Here is a 17,924-nt window from a genome sequence, read left to right as displayed (position 1 = left end):
TCACACAGCTTCTGGGCTTGCGAAAAACGTCTGCATTCCCGGTTGACGGCAGCAGTGGTCAAGCAGAAATAGCGCAGGCGAAAGGCACACAACCTTTGTCATTGGAGTCGCTAATAATATTCGTCACTGTCGTATACTCCGGGCTTTCCAGGTAGTCCCCGGGAAGCATACATGGACCGGCTAGACTGCCGTTGAAGCAATTCCTTGCGTCGCGCCCACTCCTGGACGGACAGCACCTGCAAATTTCATTTGCGAATACGTGTTCAATGATACAGTGACACGCGAAATGTTCGAAAATACAAAGGTGTTGTTTGTAGTTTTACACATTGAGCTTTTGTTGAGCTCTTAACATTTTGCGATTGAATTCTTACGTAATTTTTGCAAGCATATCCTGTGCATTATTAACGTGTGGCCATTTTCACCACTGCGAAGTACACGTTCTCGTAGCATGTTTTGAAGCACCTGTTTTAGCGCAAGACCTGTTCTTAGCGAAACGCAATAAGGTTCTTCACGCGTCTGTGAAGCACGCTGATGTGATTACTGTTTTTGGATTTATAGACGACTGTCTGATCGTTGCCAATAATGATCACAATTTTGAAACGGTTGTTACAGGAACTCTAACCATGTTCATGACAGTGTTATCTGCCTTGGTGCTGACGCATGAAGTACCAAATGACAATTTCATAAGATTCCTTGACCTCGGGCTGTATTTTTCGCCAGCAGGAGTATGCTGAAGCTATGAACCGCGAGAAAATAATCCGGTTCTTCCATTCACGCCCGCTCACTCAAAATTTATGAAGCGTGCCCCCCCCCCCACCCCCGATGATAAATATCTGTTTTCAAAATTTACCGATGAAGTCGTACCACCACAAGCTTGATGCAAGCTTGGGGGCTCAAGCTAAACGTTTGTTCAACTCTGGTTATTCCTTGCGCCTGTTAACCGCCGTCGCCGAAAATATAAGCAGGAAAGATAGGGAAAACGTCAGAGACCAGGCAGCCGGCGCTAAGGCAGCCAAGGTTGCTGTAGTGCCCTACATGCATGCCATTTGACATAAGTTGCAAAGGATGGCGAGAAATGCTGGTGCGGATGTAGTGTTTTCTGCTCCCGAACGATTACAAGGAATGTGCAAAACGGTTAATGCAGGCAGTACTGGAAAATGTTATTGTGAAATGAAGCACTGAGAAAAATTCGTGAATTCTTGTCGCGGCGTTGTCTATTGCACACCTTTGACCTGTGATTGCATGTACATAAGCCAATACGGAAGGTGTGTGAACGAAAGACTTAGGGAACACAAGTACAACAGAGAAAAAGCTGTCTCTGGTCATTTGTCCCTCCAGTGTCAGAGGTGTGGTTGCGTCCCAGTGTTTCAACACACCCGTATTCTCTACAGGACACGTGACAGAACTACGCGTGAAATCGTTGAAGCCTATGAAATCGACAAAATGAATGAAGGTGGTATGCCACTTCCAAATCAATACAACGTTGCGAGGTGACGATTGTGCTGTACACGACTTCCATATCGTGATTATCATGTTTGGATGTGTTGTTTACCTTCGTCATCTATTCAAGTCACGTGATGCCAAATTTATTGTATGTGGAGTTAGCGAAACGGCCGCGAGCACGCTATGAGCGTGATATGTTGTCATCTTCTTACATGACACGCGTCTCATGATTATCATGTGTGCACCAGTCATATACCTTCATCATGCATTGACGTCACGTAACAACAAATTTGGTACATGTGGAGCTAGCGAAACAGCCGCGAGTGCATCATGAAGGGCCCAATATACTTCAAGGTAACATTGACGCGCGCGCACGCTGCGCACAGCCACGCTAGGTTAGGAAAAATTGGCAGATCCCACGTATACAGTGCGAATAGATGATATGCGAAGCACGAATGAGAAATGTTGATATGTCACTTTAAGATCAGCACAACGTTACGAGGTGGAGGTAAATGATGCCGTACATGACTTCCGTGTAATGGTTATTATGGTTGGATGTGTCGTTTACTTTCGTCATCTATTCACGTCACGTGATACCAAAATTAGTATATGTGGAGCTATCGAAACGGCTGCGAGCACGCTATGAGCGTGGTATGTTGTCATGTTCTTACATGACACGCGTATCAGGGTTATCGTGCTTGCACCAGTCATTTACCTTCATCATTTGTTGTTACGTCACGTAACAACAAATTTGGTATATGTGGAGCTAGCAAAAGAGCCGCGAGTGCGTCATGAAGGGCCCAGCATACTCCTATGTAGCGTTGACGCACGCGCACGCTGGGCACGGTGACGCTACGTTAGCAAGACGCGAGCACTCTATAGTCTGTTGGCGCGACCCGACGACAACAGGCGCGAAATGTGACATGCTGCATTTCACGCCTATGCGTTACCCCGAAAACACTGCGTCTCCCTCTTTTCGTGACGAAGGGACGCCGGAACCGCTGAAACCGCATGCGTCGAAACAACGCAGCGAGGCGCGCGCTTGTGAGTATATGGCAGAGCGTCACCCCCGGAAGCTTTTCAGGCCTGCGCGTCACGTGACGTGACGTCGACGACGTCACATCGCGCCGGCCGCCCTTTGCTGGGTGGCTGCGCCAGCCGCGAGCGCTTGCCGCGCGCGCCCTTCACGCCTATCGACTCAGGCGATTGATTGATATGTGGGGTTTAACGTCCCAAAACCACCATATGATTATGAGAGACGCCGTAGTGGAGGGCTCCGGAAATTTCGACCACCTGGGGTTCTTTAACGTGCACCCAAATCTGAGCACACGGGCCTACAACATTTCCGCCTCCATCCAACTCAGGCGAGGTTCCTTGACACCATCTCCGCACGATTTATCAAGGTATCGATTGATTGTATGGTTTAACGCGCCGACGCAACGCAGGCGATGAAGCGCGCCGTAGGGGAGGGCTCAGGATTAAGTTTGACTACCTGGGAATCTTTATTGTGTGCCGAAATCTCGTACACACGGGCGTTTTGGCTTTTCGCCTCCATCAGAAATGCGGCCGCCGCAGCCGGGTATCGAAACCGCGCCCTAGTGCTCAGCAGCGCTACGCCTTAGCCACTGAGCCACCGCGGCGGGGGAACTTATCAAGGTATCAAGAAATAATGAATATCGTGAATGGAATAATGCATATTTATTTATCACAGCCAGACGCCGTCTGTACAAATATCACAGTGCGCATTGTTCTCGGTCCAGGCAGACGACAGGCAACACAAGATGTTTCCCTTAATGCTGAAAATATGCCAAAAGTACAAAACACAATATCTTGCCACATAAAACTCAGAAAACAAAACAGATTGTAACAGCAAAAACATCCCCGAGCTTTGGAACAGAAAAAGCACACTTTCATTTAAATTGTAGGTTAGAGGAAAACATACCATTCGTTTATCATAGTAGCAGTAGCAACACAAGGTATCAGGTTCAAACACTTGCCAAAAAATACAATACATAAGAACACTGGTGACTAAATTGTGGTCCACAGCATGATAAATGACAGAAAGAAAAGTAATTGTACTGCCCCAGGTAGGTGCATGTCCTAGGGAAAAAATCAAACAAAAATCTAAGAAAAAACAAATCACAGTGCACAACATGTCTGTACACAGAGTGCACAAGGAATGTGTACACAGCTTAGGTACCAAAACGGACTGTACAACTGCTACAGTAGGCACCGAGGCAGTTCGAGTTAAAAAAAAAGAAAAAAGTACAGCACTTTTAAAAGCTAACAACTTGTAAAGAGATACAAAACTGGAAACAAGGCTCATTTTACATAAGGCAGAAGAATACCAAGGAAATCAAGTCATGACATGCAATCAAATACACTCTGTGCAGTTTCACAAGAATAAATGTGAAGAGATAGACGCGACGCTTGGAAAATTACTTTCCGAGAAAAATTCGGGCCTTTCTATTTTTCGCCTTCCGATCTTTTTCAATGCGTAAAAGATCGTTCCTTTGCTTGCACAAGTTGTTGAGCATTATATTTGCTGCACAGTTTGCAACCAATGTGATGAGGAGCTCGTAGGTGTGCCCGTTTTCACACGTATCTATGTCCTCAAGCCTTGGCAGAGAGTCCAGTGTAAGTTGCCGAACGACATTCTTTTGGTTCGGCCCATGGAGAAACTGGGTAGAGGTACTTTCCGTCATGAGCTTTCTAACTACAACCTCCGTGTACATAACTACTGCGATTACAAGAGCAGAAGGAAATTTGAGGCCACCCCGATCCAGTTGTGCGATTAAAGAATGGGTGTCCTCTCCTGTTTCGGCCGTATTTCCGGTAACGACCAACTGCCTCTGGCAGCTTTCACACTTGAGAACTTTCATTGCAGCGTGTGCACAATACCCACCAACATAACCAATCACCGGCATTTGTGCTCTGAGCTCATCAAGGTCAGCAGCGCTAACATGAACACTAAAAGAAGTGCCCGCATCCCTGACACTGTCCGTCTCTTCGATTCCTCTGAGATCATCGTTGCTCATCCTTGGAAGGGCATTTTGAAGGCGAATCCTTCCCTCGGTTTCGCAAAGCTGGCGAACAGATATGTGATACTGCCCACCAGCCATCTGCCTGTACTGTCCAAAGCGACTCTCGAGGGGATCCGTCTGGACTTTCCCTAGCAGAATATACTTAAAGTGAAGCTCACTAACGCAGTACTTCACCAATGCCAAAAGGGATTGAGCAGAGAGCCTCAAGGCACTCAATGTCTCCTGGGTAAGTACTCCGGTGTCGTGCCTATAAAATTCCCACACATCGAGCCATGTGATAAAAGCGCTTAGAAAGCTTGCCTTTGGGTCATCTGTGTGGTTTGACATGGGCTTTTCGTAAACATTACGGTGATGGAAGCCCTTACTAGGTGTCTTTACATTGACAATGCTCCACCAACGAAGAATTATTTTGATGAACTCGGCGGTTGCTGTAGCATGTTGAAAATCAGTATGACCCTTGCGAGCGGCCAGGGCTTCGGCTACGTGCGGATTAAAAACCTGCAGTACGAGTTTGACGTCCTGTCGTTCAAAGCTGCTTGGATTTAGAGCTTTTGACGTCAAGCCATACCCAGACTTCAGAAGCAGGGGTGACTCCTCTTTATGCAAATCTCTCAAATGCTTAAATGAAGCAGTCATCTTGCATTCGGGATGAACTTCATTGTTCGAAAGCTCGAAGCGTGGGTAGAAAAAGCAAGTTCCAGCATTTTTCTGGTTGAGCCAGTTATTTCTTACGCATTTAAATAGATGTACGGCATCCACCACGTAAAATAACGGCCGATCTGGGTCTGCCGGATGCGGGTAAACAGGGCTAAGCTTTGGTTCTGGCAGAAACATCTTCATTGCCTTACTGTTCAGCGAGTTATTGTCACAGACAACGGCTATGACCCTGTATCCAATTTCTTCTAAGCCCAAGATCACCTTCTTCAGCATGCAATGAAGATCTTCACCCTGTAAGGTTTTTACCGGAAGAATGTGCGCCACCTCCTTGAATGTGCTCAGCAAACTTTGTATCATAAACACGTGCACCGATGTGGCCACTTCGTTGGAGTTAACTGCTGCACCACATATGTTCCCACCTTTGTAATCTAAACAAGGTTTGATATGAATCTCGTCAAGCGTCAGCGTCACAGTGTGTTCATGTGCCTGCAGTTGTTTGAATCTCTGAGACACATACTGAAGGAAAGTGTCGTCAGAAGAATCAACTTGTGGGCACATTTGAATAGACGAGCACACATTTCTAATAGTGCTTGGGTGGGGCAAAGTTAGTGCACCTGTGCTTCTCAGGAACTTGTAGGCATGTGGTGATATTGTACGCAAGATGCATGCAAAGACCATCACCTGTGCGCTATACTGAATGCGCTTTGCAGAAAGGAGTAGTAACTGCTCCTTCATAAAGTTCACCGTCTCTTTCTTGCCTTCATCAATGCTGGCTTCCAATTTGTCCAGAAGGGAATGTATTGCTTGAGCCAGGTGGCGATAGGTGCAGCGCTCCTCAGACAGCATCGACAGGTTGTTCGAAATTTCCAACAAGGAACTTACTTTTTGAACTGAGTCTGGTACAACAGCGCTACCAAGGTTCTTGATTGGTGAACCTTGATAACAGGCAAAGACTTCAAGGTTTGCAAACACGGTCAATGACGCATTCAAACAAGGTTCACGATAGTCGATAATGTTCAAAAACATGGAGCACTCTTCTTTATGATTCACAGTCCACTTCGGAGACACTGACACCCCTTGCAGGCGAGCCCTTAGTTCTTCGAGGGACGAAAACCGGTCTCGTTCTTGCTCCGCTTCATATGACGCCAGCGACTCTTCTACAGCACGGGCAAGTTGGGAGGCTTCTTGTCGGCTCCTCTTGGCGTCAGGGGTTTCTCTCGTGCTCTAGTCTCGTACTGATAGGTAGGACGGACAGCCGGGAAATACCGTTGGGACAGATCCAGGACGCAACCGTGGTACTGGGAGTGCAACTTCAATAACTCTCCCTGTCCTTGGATCCGTGTACGATGTCGTCTTCTCGATGCATGAAGCGTCGAAATGATCCGCGCACACCTGCACAAACGTTTCAAGAACGTCTGAGACGCCACTTCTCAAAAGAAAAAAAAATGCGCTCCCGTTTGCATGAGCGTGTTTACAGTCCGTGTAGCTAAAACAAAGTCTACCTACGTTTCGCAAGCATCTAAATAAAAGCGCTGCGCTAAGCGGTACAAGCAACATGAAAGGAAACACGGGAGCGTGATGTCACCGCACTCCACGAAGCGCTTCCACCGAGAGCTTGCAAGAATGGACGACACCACGGCACTGTTAGTGAACAAAGCGCAGCTGACCATCCTTGCTGTGAACGTGCCTTTCTGGGCGATTCTCATCAACTGCTGGCGTCAGCGCTTCGCGAGGCCCGGCGGCCACACGCTCAAGTATTTCCCATCATAGGTGATTTCTACCCGAACAAGCAACGACAAGCTAAGAACAGGAGCATCTCAAATTCTTACCTTAGTGCACGAAGTCGGCACGAAGTCCTTCCTAGGAATGGCGCGTAGCCATTGTTTGAGAGCGTCGGCGTCTTTAGGGAAGGAAAACACTTGTATCTTCTTTCCTGTTTTGTAGTTGCCGGTGCATCCGGGTACACAACACTTATTCGGCATTGTCGCATCACTCCAGCATCACGCACGGAAACGAAATTGCCGCAAAACAACAACGGAAAGCAACAAACGTGAAACACCGTCAACACCACGCCGCCGAACCGTCACCCCCGCCGCCCGCGCTGCGCTCGCTGCCGCTGCGGCTTCCCCGAGAGTCGGCCGGCCGGAACTGACGTCAGATTGCTGGGCGCAGGCCTGAAAAGATTTTCCGGAGGTGACGGGCAGAGCCGGCGCCTGGCGTGGCAACACTGGCGTGACGCGACGAAATGAACGCCGGCGAGCACGCACACCGCGTCACGTCAAATATATTGGCGTCTTAACTGTGACATGTAGGCATGTTTTCACATGACACGCAGCTCATGATTATCATGTTTGCACCAGTCGCATGCCTTCGTCATTCATTGGTGTCACGTAATACCAAATTTGGCATATGTGAAGCAAGCGAAATGGCCGAGAGCGCATCATGAGCGTGGCATGTAGTCATGTTGTTACATGACACGCATATCATGATTTTCATTTTATGGTCTGTCGCTTGTGTTTTCCATGCAATCATGTCATATCATACCAGTTTTCCAATATGTCATGGGAACAAAACCATCGCAAGAGCAGCAAGACCATAAAATGTAAATCACGACATTCATGACATACATGTCTTGATTTTCGGGATATGTCTAGTAAAATATGCTCGTCGTATAGCCATGTTATGCCATACCAAGTTTGGTATCGATACCATTATCCAAACGGCCCGGAGAGCTAAAAGTCACAGACAGACAGACAGACAGACAGACAGACAGACAGACAGACAGACAGACAGACAGACAGACAGACAGACAGACAGACAGACAGACAGACAGACAGACAGACAGACAGACAGACAGACAGACAGACAGACAGACAGACAGACAGACAGACAGACAGACAGACAGACAGACAGATAGATAGATAGATAGATAGATAGATAGATAGATAGATAGATAGATAGATAGATAGATAGATAGATAGATAGATAGATAGATAGATAGATAGATAGATAGATAGATAGACAGACAGACAGACAGACAGACAGACAGATAGATAGATTTGATTGATTTGTGAGGTTTAACGTCTCAAAACCACCATATGATTATGAGAGACGCCGTAGTGGAGGGCTCCGGAAATTTTGACCACCTGGGGTTCTTTAACGTGCACCCAAATCTGAGCACACGGGCCTACGACATAGACAGATAGATAGATCGCGTGAGTTTTTGTCACGCTGCAAGAGTACCGCACCGAGACCATGATTACTTGCGTCGGTGTGAAGGATGGTGGGTGCGGTTGAATCGAAGGGGCCCAGTACCGGATCCAACGTGAGGGCTTGCTTCAATGCCGTGAAAGCGCTTTCGCAGTCTTCGGACCAAGTGAAGGGGATGTTCTTTGCGAGGAGTTGATGGAGCGGAGACGCAAGTTCCGCGAAACCACGTATGAAGCGCCGGAAGTAAGAAGATAACCCAAGAAAGCTGCGCAGGTCCTTCTGACGTAGTGGACGAGGAAAATCGAGGACAGCGGCAAGCTTCTCGGGGTCGGGCCGAATTCCTTCTTTGCTGACAAGGTGGCCGAGAACTTTGATTGTCTTGCTAGCAAAGGTACATTTCTTGGTGTTAAGCTGTAGACCGGCTTTTGTAAGGCATGTGAGGACTTCGTCAAGACGTTGTAGATGCTGCGAGAACGTGGATGAAAACACTACTATGTCATCGAGATAGCACAGACATGTTTTCCATTTCAAACCACGCAATACGCCGTCTATCATGCGTTCGAAGGTGGTGGGCGCATTACAGAGTCCAAAAGCCATCACATTGAACTCGTACAACCCATCTGGCGTTGAAAAGGCGGTCTTCTCTTTATCAGACTCCGACATTGGTATCTGCCAGTAGCCTGACCTAAGGTCGAGGCTGGAAAAATACTCTGCGCCCTGTAATGAATCCAGTGCATCGTCGATCCGAGGGAGGGGATAAACATACTTGCGCTTTATTTTGTTTAGCGCACGGTAATCGACGCAGAAACGCACTGTCCCATCTTTCTTTTGAACGAGAACAACTGGGGATGACCAGGGACTCGAGGAAGGACGTATGATGTTGCGTCGTAGCATGTCTGAGACGTTTTCCTCGATGATCTTGCGTTCTGCCTGAGACACGCGATATGGACGCCGATGTACAATACGAGAGCCGTCAGTCTGGATGCTGTGAGTAGCGGTGGTAGTCATGCTTAGGGCGGGCGAGTTCACGTCAAATAGAGAACGGTGTCTATTTAATAGGGCGAGCAAATCTTCAGTTTGATCAGGTGTTAAGTCATTGCTTATTGTCGCCGACACAGGTGTGGCAGAGGCATTGAATGGCAATGATTGCGACTTCGGAACATCGTTGTGGTTGTTGTTCGGAAGAGTAACAATCGCAACAGGCTCACTGTCGACCGCGCAAGATACTGTTGAGCCACAGGGGAGCAGTATACACTCGGGCGTTTGATTTATGGCGGTTAGGTACGTACACCCATCGAAGAAGCGAATAAGCCCCGGTGTGATCACAATGCCCCTACGTAGGGTATGACCGTAAGGGAGAATTAGTACGTCGCCATCCACAATGTCGGTGCAATTAACACTTATAATTTCTTCGATGTATGGCCGAAGTACATAATCTGACTTGGTGACAAGGCGGATGCGTCCATCTTGTTCAAGCGGAGAAGAGTCAGTGGCGTTTAGATGCAGGAGGCGCTGATGACATGATATGAAAGCGGACGCAGAAGACAAGAAATCCCACCCAAGAATGAGAGCATGGGTGCACTCACGAAATACCGCGAAAACAATGTGATGACGAATGCCTTCTATGCAGACACGAATGGTACACTGTGCAAGTGGACGAATGAGAGCGTTGGTCGCCGCACGTAGAGGTGGGCCGCCATAAGGTGTGGTGACTTTTCGAAGGCGGGAACAAAAATCAGCACGAATAATCGAAACGGCAGCGCCAGTGTCTACAAGAGCCTCAACACGTGCGCCTTCTACAAACACTACTATCAAATTCGATGGCCGCTCTGGAGGAATTGTTAGCTGTCCAAGGGATGCAGTTTCCCCTCCTAAAACTGCATTGGGGAGTTTTCCGCGTGGGCGTTTGTGGAATGGGAGGCGGGCCGTAGAGGTGACACTGAACGGCGACCTGGCGAAGGCGACCTGCGGCGAGACGTACGGGAATTCCCAGGCATGTCCGTGTGGTAAGTAGGTGATGGTGAACGGTAATAGAATGATCGGGAGGGTGGCCGTAAGTAGTTCATGGTCGGACGGAAGCTTCGATGTTCTTCGGGAGCGTAGCCGCGTTGCTCGTCTTGTTGGCGCCTTCGACAAAACCGAGCGATATGTCCTCGATAGCCGCAGTAGTAACAGGTTGGGCGAGGTGGGCGCTCAGGTGCGTAGTAAGGTGGTGCACGCACTGGCGGTGATAACGAAGACACAGGCGTATGGTCTGCTGTTGTAGGCACAGAAACGGTGGGTGCGGCAGAGAGCGCGGCAACTTCGGCGTACGTGCGCGTCTGGCGCACGCAGGGACTGTTGGAACACGTCGCACGCGATGCGGAGGCGATCTCTTGTTTAATCAGGTCTCGCAAGCTATCTTTTTTCAGGAGGTAAAGTAACTTCTGCAGCACAGGAAGAGCAGCGCCCGTGCAGCTCTTCACGAACGATGTCGCGAATAAGCGCACGCAAGTCGAGGGGTGCAGGCAAACGAACGTCGGTGGCATCGTAGCAAAGGCGAAGAGACTGAAGCTCGTCAAGCCGCTGACAGATGGTTATCACGTCCTGGGTGGTGGCAGGATTTTGCGTGGCGAGGGCGTTAAAGGCGACGGTGTTAATTCCTTTAATAATGTGGCGTATTTGGTCGTTTTGAGACATGCCGGTGTTAACGCGCTTGCACAATGCAAGGACATCCTCAATATAAGAGGTGTAAGATTCACCCGGCAACTGCGTGCGTTGAGCGAGTTTCTTCTTTGCTGCCTCAGTGCGAACTGCAGGGGCACCAAATACCTGACGAATTTGCTGCTCGAAAGTGTCCCAGTCGGGAAGATCCGGGTGGTGGTTCCAGAACCAAGTTTTCGCAACATCGGACAAGTAAAATGGGACGCTGCGCAACTTGTGTGGATTGTCCCACCTGTTCAAATCGCTGACGATGTCGTAGTTCTTGATCCAGTCTTCGACATCATCGCCTCGGAGACCGGAAAACACAGGTGGATCACGCAGGCGAGTGTTGTTGGGCGGAGCGGGTGGCGGTGGCTGCAGTAAGACGGCGACGTTGGATGGGCCAGGGTTTTCTTGGGCCGCCATGGTAGGGGGTTGTATGCGAAGACCCGAGCGGAGCTCCAGCGAGAACGGGCGAGAGGACTTGAGGGAACGAAAAGCACAGTCCATCACTTGTGAGGAACCGGTTTTTTCGGCCAGGCTCGAGCTCAATCACGCTGGTGATGATATTTTTAGATGAAGAAGATGTACAGGTGATGATGATTACAAAGAGAATAAAGAGACATTCGCTTGTCGCGCTCACAATACAGACAGACAGACAGACAGACAGACAGACAGACAGACAGACAGACAGACAGACAGACAGACAGACAGACAGACAGACAGACAGACAGACAGACAGACAGACAGACAGACAGACAGACAGACAGACAGACAGACAGACAGACAGACAGACAGACAGACAGACAGACAGACAGACAGACAGACAGATAGATAGATAGATAGATAGATAGATAGATAGATAGATAGATAGATAGATAGATAGATAGATAGATAGATAGATAGATAGATAGATAGATAGATAGATAGATAGATAGATAGATAGATAGATAGATAGATAGATAGATAGATAGATAGATAGATAGATAGATAGATAGATAGATAGACAGACAGACAGACAGACAGACAGACAGACAGACAGACAGGCAGGCAGGCAGGCAGGCAGGCAGGCAGGCAGGCAGGCAGGCAGGCAGGCAGGCAGGCAGGCAGGCAGGCAGCTAGATAGATAGATAGATAGATAGATAGATAGATAGATAGATAGATAGATAGATAGATAGATAGATAGATAGATAGATAGATAGATAGATAGATAGATAGATAGATAGATAGATAGATAGATAGATAGATAGATAGATAGATAGATAGATAGATAGATAGATAGATAGATAGATAGATAGATAGATAGATAGATAGATAGATAGATAGATAGATAGATAGATAGATAGATAGATAGATAGATAGATAGATAGATAGATAGATAGATAGATAGATACCCTCAATGTCGCCGACGTTCGCTAAGAAATTCTTCGCATTTAAAAAAGCGGTATGTGTTGATCGCACAACTGTATAACGATGCAGTGGCACGAAATATGTGTCGTCCGTTTTGTATTTGCGGCGAATAAAAGGTGGGACATCAAGAATATGTAGACACTGAGCTGCTGAGCTGAAATGGCCTCTGAAAAATTAAGTACTATGTACATGTTCTTTTCCTGCTTTCGTTAGGTTTATACTGTATGGTTACGTCCAAACGAAGTATATTGTACAGGGCACGCGCAAGATACCGTTACGTTTTCATCGCGCCATCTATGTGGCAAGCAAACGCGTAGTCAATGATAAACAAAACTTCGTCAGGTGACTGTGGTGACAGTAACGCCTTGGGCAGAGTGAAAGGTAGTAGTAGTAGTAGTAGTAGTAGTAGTAGTAGTAGTAGTAGTAGTAGTAGTAGTAGTAGTAGTAGTAGTAGTAGTAGGAGGAGGAGGAGGAGGAGGAGGAGGAGAAGCTTCAGTGGAAGTGGTAGTAGTAGCAGTACGATATCTCATTCGACCCAGTGTCATGCGCGTCATATGTCAACTCGGCCGAGACATCGATGAGAGCTATGCAAGAGGGATCGCTTATCGCAAACATTGGCTGTACATTCTCGAGCACACACCACGAGATAGCGAACGCTCCACTTTGCTCGCTCGCTTCACGGGTCTGCTGAACAACTGTCACCACTCGACAAGAGGAAACAAATGGACGTGGGAGCGGCCATACATTTTTGCACCTGACAACATTGCTAATGAAGGGTAAAAGTGAAGTTTTAAAGGTTTTTTTTTTTTGCTAGACACGATGCTAGTAAGAACTAACCAGCAAGAATGCCATGGAAAGTATGAAGAATGTTACTTGTAGTAATAATAAAATGAATGAGAAGAAATTAATATGGATGCAAAGATAACTTGTCGCCGACAATGACCGACATTCGAATTATTTAGATCTATATAACTAGTACAAATATCATTTCCTATAGTTATCTGGGTATTATTGTCTCCTAGTTATGATAATTACTTTGTCTAGCAATCCAATTAGTCATTCAGCGGCACGCAATCACGATAATCCGCACAGTACACACTGTAGCTCGTCGTCACGCCATGATGTCAGTGCCAGTAGGTGCACAATGCTATGATTGACTATAATGATGAAATAACATATCTTAGGAGCATATCCTGAGCTCTCCATTAAGGTAAAGACATCTCTATACTGAATGGAGGAAGAAGAGATGGGCATTAGGGGGTCATTGTAGAAGGCGAGGAGTGGAGGCATTCCATGAAGGCAAGATAGCCGTTGGTCAATAGAGAGAAAAGACTGGATTTCAATAGAAGGCAAGTGCGCAAGGGGAGGAATAAATTCAGGTGAAATGATGCGTTTAAACTGTTTGCGGGAATAGCATGATCGCGGGAAGCACTGCATTAGGTTAGTTAAAGAAACATTGAACAGGTATTCGCCTTCGAATAGGTGTAGTCAGTATGCTGATGGCGAATACAATGCGACTACTGTCATTTACTCATTTTACTTACAGATTTCAGGGCAGACTCTTGAATGTAAGAACCGCATTGTGAGCCGCCTTCTTGAACGACCGGGCAATGGACAAAGTGGGCAACTGTGTTCACTGCAGTTCTTTGCACGCACTCCCTGCACATAGCAAGAGATGAACAAAAGGCTGGAAACATTCTGCGCAATGCGGCCACCTTCTCTGCTCCGGACTTCACTTCTGATGGGTTGAAATTTCTGAAAACGTTTCTTAAGAAGCTGTAGTGCAACCACACTGACATGGCGTACCTGCACAGAAAGTGTCCGCACCAGAGAAGATCGATGATTTCCCCGAATGGAGTCTCTGCCAGACACTGGCTACATTCAACCGCGAAGGACGCTGGTGACTGATCCAAGGCAGCGTGTGGACCCCCTAGAACACTCCTCGATGCGCCTTGCTGGTCGTTCACTGATGTAGTACTACTGCTTGTTGGGGTCTGGAAGGAAATTAATCCAGACGTATCGAAATCATGGCACGCTGATATGGCACTTTAGACGTTTTTATGTCGATTTGTGTGAGTGGGGTGAAGTAAGGGTGCGCACTCACATGCTATACTTTACTAGCTATTGTACTATGCAAAAGAGCGCCATGTAGCGGGCTCTACTCGCGGTTAATCTCGGTGAACTTTCCTGGTAATGAAATGCGAGAACAGTCTGACGTAAGAACGCAATATATTTAGTGCAGAGTACAGCCGCAAAGTCCACGAGGACCTAAAGAAAATGGCACTATACCGAACGAACTCAAGTACGAAATCTGCCACAATGGTGCAATAGAGTTTCTGCGCTTTCACTTAAAAGTTGGTGCTTGGTTCATCACTCATAATTGTGTGATAACTTCTTATATCATGACACAGCTTCGAATCTTTATCACACTACTTTGTTAATTACCCACCGATGTAGTCTCTAGTGGTTCTGGCTGCTGGCCAGCTGTGTTAGTCCCAGCCACGGCGGTCGCATTTGAGGCGGAGGCGAAATGCCAAAACCTCTGCACTTCGATTTAGGATAACATTAAATAACCTCGAGTAGTGGAAGCTTCAGAAGCCCCCCACTACGGCGAACCACATGATCACATCATGGTTTTGGTACGTACAAACGCAACAATTATTTGTTGTATTAGCAGTGTTGCTTCATACAGGAGCATGCAGGGGCGCGCTGAAGGAGCACGCCGACACACTGTTCTTCTCTGTTGATCTGAGTATAATTACTCGTTACACAAATTTCACTAGTTATCTAACGGCAATTACTGTAATTTACTACATCTTGCCTGTGAGTTCACAATGTGTCGAAAAAATTGTCGAAGTGATACTAGCTACCAGCCCCAATGACTGAAATCCTAACGAGAAAGCTCACTCTACTGTGCGAGATCTCACATGTCGCGGACAAGATCAGCAGCTGCTCTGGGATGAATGCGGCTCCTGCAAAGACCGACTTAGTACTTTCCACGATATCACCTCTCACTATTCACACGATAACTTTGAGCGGCACCCTCTCGCGTATGGCGCCATCGTAGAGGCTCAGGGTCCGCTCTACGCTCGTGCGCTCGCTACTGTAAAGGCTTCTAGACGCTACCAGCTGGTGTCTGCCCTGCTATAGTTACTGAAATTTTAGAGAGCAAGTTCATAAAGCAATGTGCACTGAATTCCCAAGCAAAGCGTTCTTCGAAATCTGGTGGTATTGCCGTTAGGGGCAGACTCTGAGTCAATTCCTCTTAGTGTCATCTAATATTGATGCCCCAGCCAAAAGGATATTGACGCCCCAGCCCATTTTTCGCCCCATCGATCTCTAATCGTGAACACAGGTTCCTACCGATCCTAGTGGTGTTGACCTCGGCGTTGCGCTGTAGCGCGTAGGCGACAGCTAGCGAGCAAATGATATCGTACGCCAACCACTCCTGGAGTCACTCCGAGAGCAGTGGTATATGGTTTCAAGATCGCAATCGTTGTACCCCAAAAAAAACCTTCGGTCACCTTATTTACCAGCTCCTAACCTCGAAACTGAAAGCACGTTCTCAACTTTTTCTCAAGAGTAGGGAATGCCTCTCTTTAGTTTTTCAGATAAAAAAAACGTGGGTAAAGTTCAAAGGAATCTCTTGTCATTTTTATGTAGCTCAAAAAATATTGATTTGAATAAATTTTGCCAAATAGTGGAAGCAAAATGTGGAAATTGAGCAGGCTATTTTTTAAAGCTCTTCTTGCTCACCCATGCTCTGAAGGCACATCGGTGGACGAAACCAGATGTCATTGAGGGTCTGTACATGAACAGAATGAGAGTGTCTGAGAATCGTCTTCACTGTGGATTGGTCACAACAGTATCACTACAGGCAGCCCTCTGGTGTGGTCTCGGTTAATCATTCACTGTGCTCTCTTGCGAATCATCGGGATCTCTCTGGTGAACTAGTACGCTGGGCGTATGCGTATATGAATGCGTATGCATGCGTCTGTATGCGTATATGAATTCCGCTGCTTGCTGCAAGTGCAACAGACGACATGCTAATGCTAATCTTCTCTCTCGCATGGCACTTCCAAACATTGAATGTGACTCTGAGAACTTTGGTCAATGTATCCCTTTTGTAAATTCGGAATTCCCGCATATAGATGCTCACATCTTAACGGTTGTTGAGCAAACACATGGATATACAGAACAAAAATACATGAATGGCTGCAATCTAACTGGTTTTTAATTTTTTTAACTCAACAACTTTGAGATCTGTGCAATATGGTCGAAAAAAACACATGACATTTCTGATACCCTCATGTCCGAGAAGCCACCACAGGAAAGGAGCTTACAGTCACTCTTTGCGGCCGCAAAGGAGTGCGCAAGAGACACTCTTTTTCGCCTATGTGTCTGCTTCCTCTATAAGAAAAAGTACTCGACCACCGGTGCAAGCTATCGTTTTGTTGTCCGCAAAAGTATTCGCAGTCACGTATTATTCACCAAGCACGATTAATGAACTTCCGGTCATCTTCGGTGCACAAGAACACACTAAACTGCTCAGTAATATTTTACTGGCCTCAGATACGCAACAATGCCTAAAGGTTTATTGCCATGGCCCCGAATGTCAGCGTGAAAAGCGACATATCCTTGTGCGCCGTCTAGTCGCCATAAACCAAGTTCACCTCCTAATCCTCATTCAAATAAACTGCAGTAGATCTTATGGGACGTACATTTCTCTCAGTCGACATACGGCAGTCGTTGGGTTACTACTTACATAAATGTGCTAGCCAGGCATTGTGAGAGAGCAACACTGTCATCTGCCTCACCAAAATATGTCTATCTTTTTGCTGTTTGACGTTATTCTCAGACATAGACCTCCCCATAACCACACATCGTAATCAGTGACCGTGGGTGCCAATTCACCATGGATGTTGTCGAAGAGACTCTTCGTCGGTGTTCACATAGTTTCCATCATTCCACGCCATACCATGCAGAAACTAACGGTGTAGTCTATACATACGAGCAGTACGCTTGCCAACATGCTGCCCATGTACGTCGGCTCCGCACACGTGAACTTAGACCGTATTTTTTTTTCTCGCATATGTCTTGACCAACCAGACACATGACACTACTGGTTACTCAACTTTTTCTCTATGTTGTACACCACGGTTCTATTTCGACATCCCGTTCCCTTACTCCACCGACAACAGTGAACCAATTAAAGAAATTCACTGTAGTGGCGAATAAACGTGACGCCTCACTCGGCTATGTCCAATCAAGACCAGTCAAAGACCCACTATGATGACCACCACCGACTTGCTTATTTAGATTCTGGTGACCATAGTCTGGACGCCTTCGCGGAAGCATGGCTTGTGCCAGAAGTTTCTCGCTCACTAACGCGGGCCCTACGTTACCCTTGATCTCCCCAGTGAGGTCAACTATCGCATAGCACGACTCATAAGCATTGGACGAGGCCCGTTCAAGACA

General features: G+C 47.1%; 1 protein-coding gene across 3 annotated transcripts in view; it reads right to left on the bottom strand.

Annotated features, from left to right (window-relative positions):
- Positions 1-17,924, bottom strand: part of LOC142803775 (uncharacterized) — a 94,752-nt gene that overhangs the window by 34,567 nt on the left and 42,261 nt on the right. For 2 of the 3 annotated variants that reach the window (XM_075889744.1, XM_075889743.1), the window contains exons 8-9: positions 14,253-14,440; positions 13,991-14,105 (exon numbers count right to left, since the gene is read on the bottom strand). The exons of the other annotated variant lie outside the window; for it this stretch is intronic. In XM_075889744.1, coding sequence (XP_075745859.1) covers positions 13,991-14,105; positions 14,253-14,440 — 303 coding nt within the window. The remainder of the gene's footprint in view (positions 1-13,990; positions 14,106-14,252; positions 14,441-17,924) is intronic. 3 annotated transcript variants of the gene reach the window in all.

The sequence above is a fragment of the Rhipicephalus microplus genome, chromosome 3 (assembly GCF_043290135.1).
Source record: "Rhipicephalus microplus isolate Deutch F79 chromosome 3, USDA_Rmic, whole genome shotgun sequence".
Lineage (NCBI taxonomy): Eukaryota > Metazoa > Arthropoda > Arachnida > Ixodida > Ixodidae > Rhipicephalus > Rhipicephalus microplus.
The sequence above is the reverse complement of the archived record's forward strand: the minus strand, read 5'-3'. Positions and strand labels throughout refer to the sequence as shown.